A 17305-nucleotide genomic window follows, 5' to 3' on the forward strand; every position below is an offset into this window, starting at 1 on the left:
GTGGGTTCCGACTCACAGGCACGCTCTGTACGACAGACCAAACAAACACTACCTGGTCTCTGTCATCCTCCCAGTTGATCTTACGTCGGAGGCAGTTGTTGAAGCCACTGTGTCCATCTGTTCTGTTGGGGGGTCTTCCTCTTAGGACACAAGTAGTTCTTTAAGCTTGTTTGAAATGACCACTTAATAAATGAAACTGTTAGGTGGTTGTAGGTGTGGCTTAGGGGTGTTATGAAAAGATATGAGAGCTGAGAAAGTTTGGGAATCTCTGCTGTGTAATAAAAAAATTAATAAAATGAAACAGTCACACTCATTGCCCGTAAGTCCATTCCAACTCCTCGTGAACCAATAGGGCAGAGGTCAACTGTCCATAGGGTTTCCGAAGGTGTCATCTTTGGGGAAACTGACTGCAAGCTCCATCTCATGGGGCACCTGGTGGGTTCAAACCAACAACCTTCCAATTAGCAGCTCGATGCTTTCACCACTTCATCTTCACCAACACAGGGTAGGAGGTAAGTACATGAAGTTGGGTGCACAATAAACCACGTTAAAACTTGTGTATGTCCTCTGTGACTTTGGACAATGCATTAACCTTTCTGAATCTCCTCACCTGAAAAATGGGAATGATAACAGTTCTCACTTCAGAGGGTTTTATGAGGACAAATTGAGTTAGCGTACATAAAGTATAGGCAGTGCTTTCGTAGCAAATGTTAGCATCCATGGGGTTGCTGAGAGGCTCAGTCCACTTAAGGGCAAATGTGCTGGCATAGGAGTTGTGTCCTGGCACCCAGACCTCCTGGATCAAACAAAGGAAACGCGCTTTCAAGTGACCAAATGTCATTCGCACATTCCAGGTGAAGCCAATCTGTCCCGTCACCTGAGGTTTTTGGTGTCACCGTGTGTATATATTATTTTTAAGTTGTAATCTCATTGTGAAATTGAGATTGAATTTTGCGTTCAACTTAATAATTCTTTTCCCAAAAGGAGGCAGCTAGCTATCCATCTGAGCATTGCTCTCTAAGGAAGGCCCTCTGGAGGTCAAAAGAGAACAAAAATCAGATTTCTTATATTAAAAAAAATAAGCCGCAGTAGTTTTCTCTCCAACAGGAATAATTATTATTGATTTACAGTGTAATAGCAGCAAACAGCTTTGGTGATTGGCTAAATGTCTTCACTTCACTGGGGCCATTAATCAATCTTAGCAGCTATTTATTGCTTAGCAGACTACCACACAATAAAGACGGGCCTGAAATAAACTCCCACAGTAGCTTTGACAGGCAAAAATTAATATTTAATGTTGCATTACTGGTGAGCTGATATTGGCTCTCCCTTGCTCTCTGTAGTTGATCAGCTGTAACTGGCGTGGCCACCAAGGCATTCTCTGCATGGCCTTTATCTGCAGAGGTCCAGACTGTGACCTCGCTCTTGAGTGGAGTTTCATTTGGGAATGATTTGAGTGTCTTGCCGTCTATGAATTCTATGGCCGCCCAAAGAATTAGCATAGAAACATATTGTATGTAAATGGAGTGCTAATAACGATGGCTGCTATCACTAGAAGCCCCACAGATCCAATTCTTGATTTTGGAGGGTGGGGTCCCAACTTTAAATATGTTGTCATTGGTTGGTGCCCTTGAGTTGGCTCCAGCATCGTGAGTCCGTGTGCTGCAGAAAGCAACACCAGCCCATCCTGTGCCACGTCGTAGCCGCCATGTCAATCCATCTCATCAAGGGATCCATAGGCGCAACCAATTGTGACAATCAGGAACAAAGACTTTTACTATAGCTCAGGTCCCTGTTTTATTCTTGCTTTCATATTGTCTTAAATGAGATGAGTCCTCTCTAATTTTGAAGAGTAAACTAATGATAGAGAAGAAAAGGTGGAAGCTCTGAAAAAAACATGATAGAAAAGATAATCGAACCACTGAACTCCTTGCCCTTATTAAGTTCTTGTCCTTCGGTCCATATATATATAATTGCAGTTGATCTGTTTGACTTTACCGTAGTATGCATGCTATTAATTTTTAAAGAATTTAAAAATAATAAATAGTCATGTGCTAGGCATTGCTGTAAGGCCGATCTTATGATCTCAGTATGATTACTGGTCCTATTGTTCAGATGAAGAAAGGGGAGTCCAGAGAGGCTTGCTGACCTGTTCAAGATCACATGGTGAGAAACAGCAGAAGTGGGACTCATCCAGAATCCGGAGCTCGATCATGTGGGGGTTCTTTCTGAGTGTCTGGATTCTCAATGAGCAGACTGCCAATGTGAAACAACCTGTAGGTCATATGCAACTCTTTTCATGCTGCACTAACAAGCCAGTACCAAGGCTCACTTGGAGAAACAAAGTCTGCCTGTGCTCACGGCCAACATTATTTGTTAAGGTCTTCCGCGTGGGGAGCATAGGAGGGAGTGGTCCCTTTAGTCATGAGTGGTAATACCATTTTCATGATCCACAGTGAATTTAGAAAAGCAATGATCATATTCTTTTCATTATTAGAATAATTTCTCTGAAACATATCCTAAATGAATGGACAGATTTTAATTTTGCTTAAAAAAAAAATCTAAAGCCCAGGGGTCCTCCTTCCTCCTGGAATTCATTTGATGTTATCTGTCTGGTTCCTTTCACATGGAGTCCGGGTTTTGCTGCTCAAATAAAATTTAATTGTAGATGAGGCTTCAATGGGTCCAATGCTGTTTCTCTCAACATTTGGTCAACTTACGTGTCTGCTATAGAAAATGATTAAATATAGGACAACATATCCAATATCAGTTTTTAGGTTAAACATTTAAAATTAATGAAACAACTAAGTTTTGTGGGATCTCAGCAACTCTCTTCTACTTGACCTTTATTGTCTTGCCCTATAAAATTAAGAAGATAAAAACAGCCGAAGGTCGCTTCTTTAAAATTGCTGTCAGCTGTCCATATAGTGGAAGCTGAAGAATGAATGGCGCCTAGACCAAAATAGCTCTGGTGACAGAATTCTGCCCCCTCTCGTGTCCATGCTAACAGAACCTCTTCTCCTTGTGCTGGCGGGAGTTCTGCCTTGTTTTAGCAATTAGACTGTCGGTGCTCCTTTGTGCTTCGTTTTCCATATGGACTGGATTCAACCTTTCCTCACCTACAGGTCATCACACATCAACCGCACACCCCAATGCTCCGACACGTTCAGTTATTAGGTTGCCCTGAGCTGACGCTCTTCTTTGAGAACACTGAAGATTTGCGACATTGATGCTCGTGCTTTACTGAGGCAGGGAGTAATCTTGGTGATTCCCAGCAGGCTGCTGTGCGGCCAGGAATGCCTCAATAACACAGAGTGATTTCCCTCTCTTCTTGTTTCAGGTTCAATGGATCCAAATGACTTCCTGAGGGAGGCACAGATAATGAAGAATCTAAGACATCCAAAGCTTATCCAGCTTTATGCTGTTTGCACTTTAGAAGATCCAATTTATATTATTACAGAGTTGATGAGACATGGAAGTCTGCAAGAATATCTCCAAAGTAAGCTAAAGACTGGATAAAAGAAGGGGGAAAGGAGGAATTTAGTTTAGCTAGTGCTATAAATGTCAATTTAGCAAGCTCTCTATAACCCAAAGGTTATTTACTCCGTGTATATCTGTGAGAATGATGGCTTAACATTGAATGGCTCAATTGCTCTTTAATAGGTTCTATACTTTGTACTCAAAGGGAGGAAAATATTTATGTAGTGGAAGAGTAAATTGTTCACAATAGACATATCAGAGTACTTAAGTGTAATGTGGGAAATTGAAGAATGGGTATACTGCCTGATGCTTTGTTTCCCACACTAAGAAATTGGACATACTGATTCATGGGCCAGTCCTTGCTATGGCCAGATCAGGGCTGTGGAATACTCAGGGAAGTAGAGGGATGGCGCTCCGTTATTTTTTCTTTTGTGCATTCAACAACATTCCCTGATAAATATTGAAAACACTTCCACTTCTAGGGAAGATTAGAATAAAAACAGAAAGATACTATTGTTGTACTGTAATATCTGTTTCATGCAGCCAGAGATGACATAAGAGCATGCTATTACAAACAGAATTTTAATAAACAGTAATATGACATAAATAAAATGAAATGTTCAAAATCACTTAGATAAAATATTGACATAATAATTTGTGTCTGAAGCAAACCTTTTCTATTTTTTCTTGAAACCTCGAGTGGGCTTGATAGAATGTATAGAGATAAAGATGAGATGAGACTAACAGAACACAGATTGCAGATAGGTAAGTATGCTCCTATTTCAGGATAGGGGTCCCTGGCTGCACTATTGGATAAGCAATCATATGGTAACTGCAAGGCCAATGGTTCAAACCCACTACTCTCTCCAAAGGAGGAAGATGAAGTTGCTTCCATATGATTTTCAAAACCTCAGAAACTCTGTAGAGGGTCACTATGAATCATAATCGACTTGAAGTAGTTGGTTTGGTTTCTGTTTTATGAAGCTAGTAAAATTAAATTACAATACTGGATTATGATGATAAAGAATGTAGTGCTTGTTAAATGCTATTTAAAACAAAAATATACCTAGCTCAGTTGCATACAGATATCTCATTCAACATTATCAACATGAGTTACCCATAACAGGATTATGACTGTTATTGTTGTTAGGTGTTATCATTATTGGTTCCAACTCATCGGGACCTTACTTATGATAGACCCAAACATGGCATGGTTGACCTGTGCCCGCCTCACCATGGTCCCTAGGCTTGAGCCCATTGATGCAGCCACTGTGTCCGTCCATCTCATTGGGGGCTGTCCTCTTTTACTTTCCCTACCACTCTGCCAGACATGGTATCTTCTCCAGGAACTGGTCTCACCTGACAACCGGGCCACAGCACGTAAGACCAAGTCTTGCCTTCCTTGCCTCTCAGGAGCACTCTGGCCTTACTTCTTCCAATACAGATAGGGGTTTTTAAATTTTTTTATTTGTTTGTTTGTTTTTTAGCAGTCCATGGTACTTTCAATATTCTTCTCCAGTACCACACAATTCCAGTACACAATTCAAACCCATTGATATTTCCACAGTCTTACTTATTCAATGTTCACCTTTTGAATGCATACGAGACAGTGAAAAACGCCATGGCGTGGGTCAGGTGTACCCTAGTCCTCAAAGTGATGTCCTTGCTTTTCAATTAAAAAAAAAGGTCTAGAGCAGCAGACTTAGCTACTGCAATTTATCTTTTGACCTTTTGACTGCTGCTTCCATGAGCATTGATTGTGATCCAAGCAAGACAAAAATCCTGACAACTTCAACTATTTCTCTTTTTATCATGATGTTATCTATTGGTCCAGTTGTAAAGATTTTGGTCTTCATAAGCTTAGGTTGAGTAGTAATACATGCTGCTGACTGATGAATCTTTGATCTTTATCAGCAAGCACTTCAAGTCCTCATTTTCAGCAAGCAAGGTTGTCATCTGCATATTTCAGGTTGTTATTAAACCTTCCCCCAATCTACTCTCCTTGATATAATGCGGCTTCTTTGATGATTTTTCCCAGCATACACAGTGAACAAGGAGGGGGATAGGATACAATCCTGACACACACTTTTCCTGATTTTAAACCAAGTAAAAGTATTCTCTTGATTTGTTCATACAAGTATCTCTTGGTCCATGTACAAGTTCATAATAAGCACAATCAAGCGTTCTGGTAGTCCATGATATATTCAGTATTCTTCAACAACACAATTCAAATGAATCTATTATTCTCTGGTTTCTGTATTTGTTGTCTAGCTCCCCCATGCATATGAAGCAGTTGAACACACCATGGCCTGCTCCAGGAGTGCCTTATGTTCTTCCAGTGACATTTTTTTAACACTTTAAAGAGGCCATGTCAGCAAAGATTAATGTTGCAGAAAGCCTAACCTCAGCGATTGACCCATTTGATGTATTCTTAAGAACGAAGCAAAAAAAGATTCTAGGTCATCTCTCACAAAAATACCTTTTTTGAGGTCACTCAAAATATTCCCAGTTTTAAATCTAGTTGTCAATTCGGTCCTCAAAACCTCTTAGCCACCTTGGATTCGCTTGGTTTCCAGGCTACCTCAGTCAGTGCATCTGCCTCCTTCCTTCCTTGCTGGTTTTCCGTGGTTGCCTGCTTTTCCTCATCTCCCAGACCTCTTGGTCGGTGTGCTTCCCTAGGACGCGTGCGGCATCACTAGGTCCCGTGCTAATCGTACTCAGTCTCGTTATTCGACCGTTGATGATTACACAAATTGTGTCCCTGACTTGCTTCAGACTTCTCTCTCCAACTGCTTTTTCAACTCTTCGACTTCACTATTGCATTCATCTTAGTAATGTAGTTATGCTCTATTAGCCCCGACACATCAGAGGCTTCTCATAAGCATCCGGTTCTTCTTCATGCTACGTGTCCAGTATCGTGTGCTTCCGGGTTCTGCTCTCTTGATTACACGGCAGCAGGGAAAAATGTAGATCGTCTCCCCCAGGCACTTCAGGCCTCTGACTAGAAGTGACAGAAGAGAATGTCTCCACACTCTTTATTTTGTGGGCTCCCGTAAAAGAGCCTAGGTCTGGGCCATCTTCTGAAGGGCTTGAAGAGAGAGTAACGTCAGTGTCTGTGAGTAGTGGCTGCTGGGTTTGAACTACGAGCCTTCCAGTTAGCCGCCCACTGACCAGCACGCCACACACTGGCTATTTCAAAAGGACCTCTTCAGTGGCTCTCCTTGATTGTTCCCCTAATATATGCTCCTCTCATGGTATTTTCTTGATACTGCTGATGCCTAGACATCTTGAAGTCATTCCCATTTTTCTTCACATTCCATGTCTCACCAACCAGATGCCTTCTTATCATGCCTTCACAGTAACACTGCTATTTCACCCCTGTTTCTCAATGCTCCTTCCCATCTGTCAGTGGAGGCTTGCCTGCTGCTGTGACACTGAACAGGTTGTCCAGAGAGATCGTTTCGAAAGAAAGAACAGATCAACTTCCAAATGTCCGTCAATGGAACCCTATAGACCACAGAGGTCAGGTCTGCCACTGAGAATGGGGCTGGGATGGACCAGGCACTATGTTGCTCTGCTGTGCGTAGGGTCACAGTGACTCCTGATTGACAGCTAACAACAACAACAACAACAACAACATTCTCATTTTAGTCACAGCTGCTACCAGCTTTCCCCTAGAGTATGAAATGACTTCCTCACTTGCTTCCCTTCAGTTCCTTCTCGGTACAGTAGCTGGAAGGATCCTGTGAAAATGTAAATCCAGTCCTGTCCCCTCTCACCTCATGATTTTTTTTTTTTACCTCAAGATCTTTAATGACTTCCAAATGGCTATAACCCCTAAGGTCCCGGATCCTGAATGACCCCGCCCTCCACTCCCTGTCTGACCTCATCTCCCACAAGGTCACCCATTTTCATGTTATGCTGCCCCTTGCTATTCTTCATTCTTGCCAGGCATATGTTAGCCTCTGTCTAGAAAATGTTCATCTTATTATCCACAAAGTTCACTTTCTTTTTTTCTGAACGTCTTTATTCAGATAATCACACCTTGGTGAGCCCTTCGCTGGTAATCCTCTACATCAGGGGTCCTCAAACTACGGCCCGCGGGCCACATGCCGCCCGCCGAGGACTTTTATCCAGCCCACTGGGTGTTTTTGCCCCGTTTTGTTTTTTTACTTCAAAATAAGATATGTGCAGTGTGCATAGGAATTTTTTCATAGTTTTTTTAAAAAAAATACTATAGTCAGGCCCTCCAACGGGTCTAAGAGACAGTGAACAGGCCCCCTGCTTAAAAAGTTTGAGGACCCCTGCTCTACATTCTAATATTTAATCACCTTCTATTGACCCTTCGTATTCCTCTTTCCTGCATCCTTTTTCTCTCCGTTTCTACGAATCATCTTAAAATGTCTGACTCCCTTCCGTTCTTTTCTCGTTCTTCATCGTATCTCTAGTACCTTTGAAAATAGCCTTCCACCTCAGCGGGAGCTTGTCCTTTTAGTGCCAGAACCGTGTCTGGCACACAGAAGCTGTAGACTGCTTATGTCTGACAGACGAAACAAATAAATGGATGGATACGTGAGAACCATTGCACATTTGTGGAGATTGGAGTGTGGCATCAAATTTATTTAGAGAATCTTGATCCCAGCCTGTGTTTGTCTGGGTAGACTAGAGAAACAAATTCATACAGACACTCAGATGTGTATTAGTAAGAACTTTATATAAAGATAAATTTTACATTAAGAAAACATCCCAGCCCAGTCCAGATCAGGTCCATAAGTCTGATATTAGCCTATATGTCCGATACCAGTCTATAAACTCCTCTTCAGACTCCCGAAACACATGTAATGATCCCGAATGCAGGAAGATCACATGCCAGTGGGTGGGAAGTCTTATGGATCCAGTGGCATTGTAATCATCTCAGTGCTGGCAGGGGTGTCCTTGTGGCTTCCTCAGCTCAGGGCACTAGCCTAGATCCATGTGTCTTGTCAGCTGCAATGTCTCCTAGGAAGTGATCCTGTTTCCCACCTCCAATGAGCTATTTATCTCCTTAGCACTGTGGTTCTCAACCTTCCTAAAACCGCGACCCTTTAATACAGTTCCTCATATTGTGGTGACCCCCCCCAACCATAGTTATTTCCGTTGCTACTTCATCACTGTAGTTTTGCTACCGTCGTGAATTGTAATGTAATTATCTGATATGCAGGATGTATTTTCATTGTCACAAATTAATCACAAAAATAATATGTAACTATATATTGTGAAATATCTATTTCTAATGACAAATGAAGTTTTGTCTTGAAGCATGGTGTAGCATGGGTAACCAACAGTTTTCATGCCAGGTACTCATATGTGGGCGTATCTGCATGTGGGCAGACAGACCTGGATATGGATAGAGGAGCGGTGTCTCAGTTCCTAAGACCATCGGAAATATGTGAGAACTGCTGCCTAAGTACCTCCAAATTAGGTCATCCAGCTGTGACCTGATTGACAGGCTAAACTCCACCCTTTCACTCCCAAGTCTCAAATTGACAACAGATTATGTAACTACCACACTAAAGATACACTCAGTACCTTGCCCTCATTTGACTCTGAGGATTTTTATGGCTTGTTTGAGGATGTGGTTTACCAAGGGCTGAATATGAACTCTGAGTATGTCTCCTGGGTGGGGGCATCAAGGTCAAATTATCTAAGGGCTTCTACAGGTGCTGGGAAACTTAGCTGCTAGGAGTAAAGAAAGCCTCCTCACTGGAAGCAATCCTTTCCCAATCAGGAGGATTTAACTCAACAGAGTGATCTTACAAGGAGTCTTCCTTTCCTAAATGACCCATCACAATAAGTATTGTTGCAAGGTTCTTGAGTCATGAAATATAAGTGAAAATATTTTCTTGCTGCAGATTAAATAGTCACAGGCTTGCGAGCCTTTACTTAAGTTTTGATATATGGCAACTGTATTAGAAATGTGCTTTTAGGTTTATTTGGGCAGTCCCAGGCCCACTGCACTCTTCAGGGCAGGAAATGGGCCCTACTCACTTCCCTTCAGTATCTATTGCCTGTCAGTGAAAACGGACTGTATCTACCCCAGTAGGATTAGATATTGTGTTGATAGTTGAAACAGCATACATCTGTGTCTACAGGCCTGTGTCTCCTTTCGCCAAGCTTGCATATATATATATATATATATAAATATAATTTTATTATCTTTTAATTCAATTTTTCAGAAAAATTTTGTAAAGTTTGAAATAAATTATTTTAAAATGAAAAAAAATCTTGTCAGACTTCAAATTTGAAGGTAATTGATTAATTGATGCCAAGTTTTAGCTCTCCTTTGGATTTATTTTCCTTTCACTGAATACTTAGAGATCCTTATGCATGTCGGGCATTCCAGTGCTCTTTAAAAACAGTATTTTCTTTATTTTAATAAATTAAATCCTTAAATATACTTCATCATTCTTATAGACATTTCACTCAGGGCTAACCTTGACAAGGATGCTTTCAATAAGATCTTCACCTCGTACAACTACTAGAATTGCTTCCTGTCTATAAAAATGGTAGTTTCTAGTAGCCCCTGACTTTGAGGTAATCAGGTACTATGTATTATGCAAGTTCCAGGTAGGATAGAACAGTGCTTGATAGCTTAACACTGCCACCTTAGTCAGACATGGTCTACAAAGTATTGTCATTACCTGAGTAGCAGTAAGCATTATGCAATAGAGGTAATAATCATAATAGTAAAATAACAGCTGCTTCATATAGTTGGGGATTCCTAGTGGTGTCGTGGGCTATGCACTGAGCTGCTAGTTACAAAGTCAGCGGTTTGACCCCATCAGCTGCTCAGCAGGAGAAAGATAAGACGATCCTATAAATATTTAGTCTCAGAAACCCCAAAGGGCAGCTCTACTCTGTCCTACATGGTCACCCACCATGAGTCAGAACCCACTTGGTGGGAGTTAGTGAGCCCTCATGTAGTTGAGGAGCCTTGGTTACACTGTGAAATAAATACTGGGCTGTGCAAACCCACCTGCCACTCCATGGTGAGGCTGTTTGCCCATAAAGACTTGCAGTCTCCAAAAACCCACAGCGCGAGTCTACTCTGCCCTTCAGGATCATTATCAGTTGGAATAGACACGATAGTACTTTCTGAACATTAAACAAGATAAATGACTGCAAATACATTAAATGTGATAGTGGTTGGAGAGAAACGTGTCTTGTTGGCGCCTTTATAAGTGTTATACAAACATAAAAGTAGGTAATCCTTCTACTCATCTTATGAGGTAACTATTGTATCAATTCTCCTTTGCCGTTGAAAATACTGTGGTCTAGGGAGGTTATGTAACTTACTCAAAGAACTGAGCAGAATTCCATCCTGGGAGTTCTGACTCTATAGTCCGTGCTTTTAACTAGATGCTTAGCCTCAGTGTCATTTTCTTAACACTAGTCTGTCTTAGTTACCTAATCCTGCATAACAAATTATCCCAAAATGTAATGGCTTAACACAAGAATCCAAGTGGCTTCGCTGGATCTTCTTGCCCAAGATCTCGCTCAAGGTTGCAATCCAGGTGCCACCGGAAGGCTTTTCTTGCTGTTTTCTCTTCCCAATCTTCTTATTCATTCCTCAACTCGTTGTACTCTGTCTTCAGGGAAACTCTTCTAGCATCAACAAAGGTAATAATCTGTAATTATCATATACAACATTTGTCTTTTAGTCTTTATTTTACTTGACTCCCAATTACAGAATTTGACTTCTTCTCAAACCCTTTATTGAAAACTTTTCTCACCTTATCTTCTGGTACTGACACCACCGGTAGTGATCAAGCTGATCCTACTACATAAATGTTTTAGTTTCTCAAAGTAGCAGTATTAGAATCTATGACTATGAAACAATGCTTCAAAAGATGAGAAACCTAACATAAAGGATAAGAAAGAGAAACCCTAAAATGACCAAGGTTAGTGGAATGTCAACATAAAATGCATGCCTGATTGATAGCCATTGGCCAACTTTCATATGTTAAGGAAGAATATGATGGGGGACCAAGCAGATTATCATGGTACTGTAGGCTCCAATCAGAAAAAAAATGATGCAATGTTTGCAAGGAATATGGAGGCATTCAAGCAACAATCTCCATAAAGAGGTGAGGTAGTTATGTGGGGTATTGAAAACAGCAATACCAGTACTTTACTCAACAGTCTGTACTCTTTCAGATAACAGTGCTTAGATCGTGTGACATCTTTGCTCCCTTCTCTTTGTGTAATGTTCATTTGGGGAGTGGAGAGCCTCAGAGATGTGACTCAGGTATGGCAGGTATGGCATGTGCCTTGGGCACTGTTTGAAGGGAGATACCACTCCACAGTTTCTGTTACCCATGGCGGATTCCATCACCAGTGAGCGATCGTTCAGCAAGTGAAAACTAATGCTTCTGTATTTGAGAGCGTCTGTGGGTCAAGGCAGGCTGTGATTTGCTCTGCTGAGTATAGAAAGAGAAGAAACTGAAACAAGTGACGTGGAGCACCCCGAAGCACTGTTTTCATCAGCAAAGGTGCTTCAGTTGTAATTTTCTTTTAGTTCCATGTTGTTCTAAGTAAAAGGTTAATGGCCTTGACTTGAATATGGAGCTGATCTTATGCTAAAATTATTCAATAATGGGTGTCATCTTTGAACGGGAACACTATCTCAGTGTTTGCAATAGGTGCTATTTTCTGTGGATAGGCCTCTGGCAAGCCCTAGCTTTGGAATGTGCTTGGACTCTGAAACTTATTGCCTCATAGCTCTTCATAGAAACTGAAATTACTTGTGTTAATAATATTTCCTTATTCAGTAAAATGATTCCATGAAAATTCCAGTGATAGCGCATTTAACAGGGTTTTCTGAATTCATTTAAGTATTTCAAATGTTCTCTAATGTATATTTTTATTCCCGCCCCCTCTTTTGTTGCTTAGATGATGCTGGAACAAAAATCCAACTGGATAAACAAGTAGACATGGCAGCACAAGTTGCCTCTGGAATGGCTTATCTAGAGTCGCAGAACTACATCCATAGAGATCTGGCTGCCAGAAATGTCCTTGTTGGTGAACATAATATTTACAAAGTTGCAGATTTTGGACTTGCAAGAGTTTTCAAGGTAGATTTACTTTCATCTTAATTCATTCTCATAATGGATCAAACACGAATAGTTTTTATTTAATTTTTATATACCTATATATATATAATTACTTTTATATACCATAGAACAGTAATGCCACCACTGTTTCTTTAAGTTTCGTGGTCTGTATCCACTTAAAGTAACCAAGATGCTACAAACAAGCTACCTGCCCATTCGTTTTTCTTCACCAAGAAGAGAGCAATGGTAAAACCAATAGCTAACTAGATAGGCAAGTATATAATAAAATTAATTTTGATTTTATTTTTAATTAGTAATAGTTGATTTTGCCATTATGACTCTTACCCCCAAAAAAGTACACTCTGTGCAGTGCGTTTCCTCACTACTTTTGCTCACTTCACACCCGATTAATCTGCATGCTTACAGAATTCTGTAGCAAGTATTATCTTTTTCATCTCCAGAATAAGACTTGGCTTCTGCCTCCAAGGCTCAGGAAGCCAGACAGCTGCCTCACAGTCTCTTAGGCTCTGCACTGCTTCTGATCAATTTTATCATCTTCTGACCTCACCTTTTGGTGCCTCTGGTCTCAGCCTCTCCCACTCCAGACAGCAGTCAGAGATCGTGACCTCACAAGACTGACGTTTCTCTCCCCACGGTGCTGGGATTTCTCCTCTCCTCCTGCTTAAATGGCTTTTCTTACAGCCAGGGGAGGGGCCATTAAAAGTGAGCAATCCTGCTATTAACGTTACACACACCTGTGTGCAGAGTCCCACTCAATCATTTGGTGGGCGTTACACGGACGGAGAGCCATATAAAGAAACTTTATTCCACTATACACCCTCCTCCAGTTCAGGACATAATATGAGGGGCTTCAAAAAGGTCATGGAAAAATGGTATTAAAAGTCATGGAATTTTCCACATTTTTTAAAACAAAAGCCTTGCATTGGGTGCCAGTGCAGGTATACCATTTCATAGTTCAATCTATCAAGCATAGTTCGATCACATCAAGCAGTACAAGTGCTACCACGGTCCATTTCAGAACATTCTCTTCCTTCTTGACCTCCTTGACATCAGCTGCCTTTCCCTCCTCTCCCGACTGTACCCCCAGGAGCCCAGATTCTGCTTGTTGTCTGTACAGGTTCATCAGCCCTGGGTTTCATATACTGAAAAACAGACAAATATATAACCAAAAATGCAAGAGGGCTACCAATAATGACAAAATATATCAGAGATAAACCCCAGTATAGAAACAAACAAAAGACACAATGTTTTAAAAACCGGATAAGGCCTAATGCGTATATGAAGGGGCATCAAATGACAGGGTTTTAACTGTTCAAGTCAGGCTTATTATTTTGATCTCATATAGTCATCTCTCCAATATTCTCTGTTTAATAACTAGTTTATTCCCACCCTTCCAATGTGGCTAGAGGGCAATGACCAGAGGCTTATTTCCAGCTGCAATCTTACAAGTGTATCCTGGGCTTCTACTGTCATCCATAGCCTTCTGCAAACCCAAATCTCAGAATTTAGGTTCTGATACTAGTCCCGTCATTGGCTTCAGATTATATGATTTACTATCCTTTGGTTATTGATGTTGGGTCCTCTTCCGTGTGCACTTAGTTGACAGTCACTTAGATGGCTGCTTGTTTGGAAATAAGTCTTTAAGACCCCAGACACGATTTTATCTGATAGCCAGGCACCATCTAATTTCTTCACCACACTTTGCTATAGCATCTATATCTTCTGTATTCCCCCCTTGGGGCTGAGTATCAAGCAGAACCAGGTTGTAAGAAATAATTGTTCTTAAATTTGAGCTACACTTTAGTGTGACCCCCCCAAATCCATTTCTGGAACTATGCTTACTTATTTTATTTTATCTGTCCTGGCTCCCCTTAGAAATCTCCTTCCACAATTTTTTTGAATTTTAGAGAGGTAAAAGGCACTGATATAGGAAAAATATTTCATTGGGTTTTGTTTGTTTAATTTTAAATTCTTACTTGTACCCTGAAAATACTGACACATGGGACATGAACCACAACAAATACAGGGTTCTCTTTGTATCCTCATTAATACATCTTTTTATTAGTAAATTAATTAGAACCCCAGTGAGCTGAGATATTAATTTAAATCATTTGGATCTTCCTTTTCAGTATTAGAAAGTGGTTATGTAGTAATTATCAAAGTCAGTGACCCTTCCATACCTGCAGGGAATCAGAAAGTAGGCTGGAATTTCCTTTCTGTGCAGGAGAGCAGATGTGACGGCAGGATCAGCCTGTGTGAATCCTCCCATATGTAGCATAGAGCTCTTTCCAGTGCTGTTCTTGGCACATAGTAGGCTGTAAAGTATTTTATTTATGACTTCCCACACATTTTCCAGTCTGGCATGCCAGATTTGAATTTGCTACTGTAATTATCAATTGAATAAAACTCATTTCCAATCTCGTCCCTCTAAATTTTAATGTGTAGCAAGTTATAGATGAACAAGGATGGCCGACAAAGAAACTCCTTCTAATTTGGCTTGATTCCTTAATGCATTAACAGGTAGGTCATGAAGACATCTATGAAGCTAAACATGAAATAAAGCTGCCGGTGAAGTGGACCGCACCGGAAGCCATCCGCTCTAATAAGTTCAGCATTAAGTCTGATGTGTGGTCATTTGGAATCCTTCTTTATGAAATCATTACGTATGGCAAAATGCCTTACAGTGGTGAGTAATTAATTCTGAAGTGGGCCTTTCTGCTGCAGGTCACTGACTTAGGTGTGACTTTAACTGCTTTCCCCACACTTAGAGGGCAGAGTTATGAGACTGACCACACACCAAGTGCTCGTGGGAGCTTCAGAGATAAAAGTTGATGATGATCATTTGCATTAATGAGGTGGTTTATTGCATTCTTCTCTTTTGCTCTTGAATTGCATTCTGATAGACATTACTTGCTGAAGGATTTAGCTTACTCTCTGCAATCTGAAAAGAATTTGGTGGCCTTCCTAGTTTCACTAAGGAAATCAATTTGCTTTGTAACGTAGAGTATAATTGTTTATGGATTTGAGACGCAGAACCTTAACTTGTGCTTTTGTTGGTTTCATTCTATGAATTTGTAGGTAAGACAGGCGCTCAGGTGATCCAGTTGTTGGGTCAGAACTATAGACTCCCTCAACCACCTAACTGCCCGCTGCAGTTCTACAACATCATGTTGGAGTGCTGGAACGCCAGACCAGAGGAGCGGCCAACATTTGAGACGCTGCATTGGAAACTGGAGGACTATTTTGAAATAGAGTCTTCTTCATATACAGATGAAAATAACTTCATAATATGAACACTACAGAAGGATAGCAAATAATGAAGGAAAAATAAAATAAAATGATCAGACTCAAAACGTAATCGTACCCAATAACAATACAATCGGTTTATCTGGACCCACTGGAGTGATAGGGTGGCTTTGGCTGTGCATTATGGAACACAAATATATAAACATTTTATTGACTGGGTAATGCTGCAGGATAATCTGAAATGATATGTCATTTTCTTACTGCCTGAAAAATCAAACAAACAAACCAAAGTTATTTTTTTTCTTGTTATAAAGATACTTAGATTTCTATTTGTTGTTGGAAATGCTGATCAAGAGAATCAACAGAGAACAGTCAGTTGTGTTTTTTTTTGACAGTCAGTTTTTACTCAGTGACTTGTAGCATTATCCTGCTTACTGAGTGGAGTGGTTATTCATCATTCCTTGGATTGTTGGCCCCCATCAGGCTGTTATTATGAAGGAGCTTGATTGTGCTGCTGCACAGCAGGACCTGTGCTTTGAGAGCCCCCCCCCCCCTTTTAAGATATCCTGTGACTACAATGAAGCTGAAGCCATGTTAAATGACTTGATTGTACTTGGAGTAATTGCACATATTTTTCCCCCTTTGAATAAAGAAGAGAAGCAGCTGTTGAGAAAAAGAATTAAAATCTCCCTCATTTAGTAGAAGGAAATGATGGGAATTTTCTATACCTCAGTATGTGTCATCTGAGAATAATCTACATTAGTTTTAATCTTTTAATGTTAAGAATCAGATTGCAAAGCTGGTGAATTATTCTCTATGAAAATATGTGAAAAACATCTAATAGCATGTCAGGCTTGAGAAATAGGTATCAAAATAGTTTAGGAAAATTAAAGGAGAACAGTAGGATTTTTATGGCCCAGGTTTCTGATTTTTTTTTTTAATTGAGTCAAATGGGTTTTGGCATAAAACTAAAAAAATAGAAACCCAAACTCACTGCCATCTAGCAAATGCGGACTCCCTGGTGGGGTAGTGGATGGCCGTTACGCACGGATTGCACAGGGTCAGCGACTCAAATGAGCCGCTGCTCTTGGGGCGGAGATGAGGCTTGCCTTTGCCTGTTAAGATTAACAGGCGCGGAAACTGCATGGGCGGTTCTCTGTCTTACAGGGTCGCTATGAGACCTTGGCCCGCAGGTCAGTATTTTAAACTAACTACCAACAGCTGTCTTGGGTTTCTATTGTGCTGCTCTAACAGAAATACCACAAGTGGATGGATTTAACCAACAAAAATTTATTTTCCCGCAGTTTGGGAGGGCAGAAGTTCAAACTCAGGGCACTGGGTAGGGGAAGTCTTCTCTTTCTCCCTCCCTCCTCCTCTCCTCCTTATGTCACTTCCCCTTCCCCTCACTTTCCCTCCCCTTCCTTTCCCTTCTGTCTCTCTCTCTTCATAAAGGATAGAAAGCCACA

The 17305-nt window shown here is 40.8% G+C and overlaps 1 protein-coding gene across 1 annotated transcript in view; it reads left to right on the top strand.

Annotated features, from left to right (window-relative positions):
• FRK (fyn related Src family tyrosine kinase) overlaps window positions 1-16561 on the top strand; it is a 131358-nt gene extending 114797 nt beyond the window's left edge. The window contains exons 5-8 of the mRNA XM_075553980.1: window positions 3341-3499; window positions 12412-12593; window positions 15114-15279; window positions 15672-16561. Of these exons, the coding sequence (XP_075410095.1) occupies window positions 3341-3499; window positions 12412-12593; window positions 15114-15279; window positions 15672-15886 (722 nt within the window). The 3' untranslated portion in view covers window positions 15887-16561. The remainder of the gene's footprint in view (window positions 1-3340; window positions 3500-12411; window positions 12594-15113; window positions 15280-15671) is intronic.
• Window positions 16562-17305: the final 744 nt, after the last annotated feature.

Source organism: Tenrec ecaudatus, chromosome 7 (assembly GCF_050624435.1).
Source record: "Tenrec ecaudatus isolate mTenEca1 chromosome 7, mTenEca1.hap1, whole genome shotgun sequence".
Taxonomy (NCBI): domain Eukaryota; kingdom Metazoa; phylum Chordata; class Mammalia; order Afrosoricida; family Tenrecidae; genus Tenrec; species Tenrec ecaudatus.